Genomic DNA, 3,581 nt, shown 5'->3' on the forward strand with positions numbered 1-3,581 from the left:
AAGGAGGTTCCTACACGCGTGCACTCGTACTTAAGCATTCATTTTCCTTTATAAGAAAGATCTTAAAACTCCTAGCCATCTTTGGCACATCTTCAATACAAACCAGGTAATATAACTTTGGTTTTGTTAGATAATTTATCTTTAAATCAAGATACTTAATCAATTATTTCAGGTGTGATTGTCAGGATCAGAGTTTGACTTCCCCGACGAACCATCATGGAAAGGGAATCGTTGTCCTTAACAGCTTCAGCAACATCGGCTGTGGTAGTAACAGGTTGCCCATTTATGCTGACAATTACATCGTGGTCTCTCAACCCAGAGCTGGGAGGGGAGAAAGAAAGGAAAATGAAACTCTACGAGTTTTACTCATCCCAGCTAGAATTTAATGTCTAACTCTTACGGCACTACTATTTTGCTGGTAATAAACACACCAACTGGGAAACCAGAAATAGCCTCAATCCTTTCAAATATGAGGACTGTTCTAAGATATCCTGTGAAATCTCCTTGAAGACAACAATCTTACTTACTTTCATAAAATTAATATTCTACCACAATCATGTGAAAAAGGTTTACTCCTCCCATATATTGGATTTGGTTTGGAATAGGAGTTTAGCTTTTCATTTCTGTTAATCTCTGACCTCTGTTAACCTGAAGCATACTCCCATTCTTATGAGCAAACATGAAAAGCCCAGTCAATATGTTTTTCCCTAGACAGCTACACTCTGATCAGTTTGATTTGACAGCCCACTTACCCCATCTTCAACCATAGTTTATGGTACGAGAGAGTATGTTGAGCTATACTATTAAAAGCTCTGTTCCCAGTAAGTCAAAAACTAGTCACCCTTCCAAGTCTAAATATCTAAGGCTCTGATTCTAGACTCCTTTTCCCCAAAGTTGTGACTGTATGCAGTCTCCTCCATCGTTGTTTCACATAGAATGTATATCTTAGAAACAGAAACCACCTCTGACATGCAATAAATACATAGCTATGCTGTTGACTTGTCTTAAAGTAAAAAATAAGCTGAAAGAGGGACATAAAATTAAATGACTGCAGGAGAAGCAAGAATAATAGGATGACCAAGATATGTGGAATTTATGAAAAAAAATAGGAGAAATTTAAAGCAAGAGAATGTGAAGAGAAGTTTGAAGGTAGACAGAGCTACAAGCATGGAAAGCCTTTAGCACAAGGTTACTTTGGAAGGTGACTGGTACAGTGTGCAAAGGGAGAACTCAGTTCATGGTAGCTCTGTGAGTGGAAAAAAGAAACCTGCAAATTATTGCTGAGCCCAAATATGAGGCTCAGACAGGATAAATGTCCCACCGCTTGTAAAAGGCTAGGATTTGATTCCTGGTCTTCAGACTTGAAAACCTTCTTCTTGCCACTTGATCAGTGTGCCTCTCAGAAGCAAGAAGAGCAGCCACGAAAGCAGGATAATACAGAGGTTAACTTAGGTTCCACATCCCTGCTGTCTGACTTACTGTGTAACTCTCACATTGACCTCTCTCTGCCACAGCTGTGTCCTCTGTAAAATAATACCTATACCATAAGACTACTGCGGGCTCAAACCAAGCATGTAAAAAATATTAAATGATGCCTGACATATATTAAGTAGTTAATAAATGCCAGCTGTTATTATTATCATTATCATTATTATTATTATTATTATTAGATGTAAGTGGCTGGAGCCAAAACAGATTTCTGGCTCAGCAGTGACATCAAACAAGCAGTAATGCCCACATTTTAATGCGCATCCCAATCAAGGAGATCTTGTTTACAATGCAGTTTCTGATTCAGTGGCAGGCCTGTCGTTCTGCATTTCCCAAAAGCTCCAGCTGATGCTAATGCAGCTGGGCTACAGACCACATCCTGAGTAGCAAGGCCTTGGAGAGCTGAAAGAAATAGCTTTGGCCTTGAACCAGAAGTTAAAAATAAGGATTGGGATGAGGGGGGTGGCGGGGAGGGACCAGGAACTAAGGCTAGGAAAGCCTGTGACAAGCCAAGTTTAGTAACATGAGACCTAACACTTAGCTATTCTGAACAGGTAGTACCCTAGGGTTTCTTGCCCCCTACTAAAAGCGTTGCTGTAATCTAAACAGATTACTGAGCTCTTGAAAAACAAATACAGTGAGAGAGAGAGATACTGAAGAAGCTTAAGCAAGAGACCCAGGAGAGTAATTGTTGGACAAGACACCTCTGCTCTCAGTAGTTAGTGTAAATGTTCGAAACAACATCAAGACCACTGGAGCATCTTTGGAAAGCTACTCTAACCTTGGCTTGATTTATTTCTTTGTTTATTTGTTTACTTGCTTAGTGCTGCCATCTGATACTGTCATCCAGAGTTCAAAGACTAATGTATTTTAAATTACCTAAAGTATCTTCCTAAACTTTTGATCCTTTGGATTCTTCTGATTCTTAATAACTAAGGTATTGAAAGGGCAGACTTGGGGATCCTAGCAAAATTAATTTAGACTTAGGCTATTAACTCACATCATGCATTCTTGGCTTAAAGAGAACCATCGCCTTCCAAAAAGAAGGCCCTTAGAGTACACAAGTCTAAATCAGCATGACTATCCACATGCCATATGTAGTTTTAAATTTTCTGGTAACCACATTTTTTTTTCAAAAAATTTTAAACAGATGAAACCAATTTTGGTAATATATCTTATTTAACTCAATATATCTAAGCTATCATTTTAACATGTAATCTTTTAATAATTACTAGTATGTATTTTACACTATGTTTTAAGTCTTTGAAATCCACTAGAAACACGCACAACCATAATATCTTATAAATGCAATGATTACAGTACAAGGCAGTTTTTCCCCTCCCCTCCCCCCCCCAAAAAAAGGTGTGTTTCATGGAAAAATGCTTTACGTGCTTCTAGTTTCTTTATTCAAATAAATTAAAATTCAGTCCATCGGTCATACCAGCCACATTCCAAGTGTTCAATAGCCACATGTGGGCAGGGGCCACGGTGCTGGACAGCCTAACTCTAGATCCTACATTTGCCACGCACACATCTAGCGAGAACAAAGGAGGCTGGGCAAAGGCCTGGGTTTCTCTTACCTTTCAGCAGCTGTTCCCTGAATCACCTCATATACAAAAACCCCAGAACTCACAACGGGGAAATCTGGATCTTGCCTTTTCATTTCTCGAAGAAGGCTAAGAAAAGTGAGAAGAGATTTCCCGTACGGTTAAGAAGCATAGCAAATTGATCTCCGGAGCCCCGGGCAAAGCCTCCGAATGAATCTCAGTAAATATTCCATCTGATCTCTCAAGGCTCAGAGTGGCCGGAGAGGATTCCATCAAGCAGGTCACCCTTATTCTTCCCCAGGTGTGCTCTGATTCTCTATGCCAACGCCTAGAACCATTGGACGTTATAAAATACTAGAGGCCCGGTGCACAAAAATTTGTGCACTTGGGGGGAAGGGGGCCCGGCCTGTGCCCTCTTACAGTCTGGGACCCCTCGGGAGATAACACCGTGCTTGCTTAGGCTTGCTCCCGGGTGGCAGAGGGCAGGCCCAATCCCTAGGTGCAGCCCCTGGTCGGGCTCAGAGCAGGATCGATTGGGGAGTTGGG

At 40.9% G+C, this 3,581-nt stretch overlaps 1 protein-coding gene across 1 annotated transcript in view; it reads right to left on the reverse strand.

Moving 5' to 3' along the window:
- Window positions 1–22: 22 nt before the first annotated feature.
- Window positions 23–3,581, reverse strand: part of HTRA4 (HtrA serine peptidase 4) — a 12,004-nt gene continuing 8,445 nt past the window's right edge. The window contains exons 8-9 of the mRNA XM_015565270.1: window positions 3,069–3,164; window positions 23–321 (exon numbers count right to left, since the gene is read on the reverse strand). Coding sequence (XP_015420756.1) covers window positions 156–321; window positions 3,069–3,164 — 262 coding nt within the window. The 3' untranslated portion in view covers window positions 23–155. The remainder of the gene's footprint in view (window positions 322–3,068; window positions 3,165–3,581) is intronic.

The sequence above is a fragment of the Myotis davidii genome, unplaced genomic scaffold (assembly GCF_000327345.1).
Source record: "Myotis davidii unplaced genomic scaffold, ASM32734v1 scaffold93, whole genome shotgun sequence".
NCBI classification, from domain to species: Eukaryota; Metazoa; Chordata; class Mammalia; order Chiroptera; family Vespertilionidae; genus Myotis; species Myotis davidii.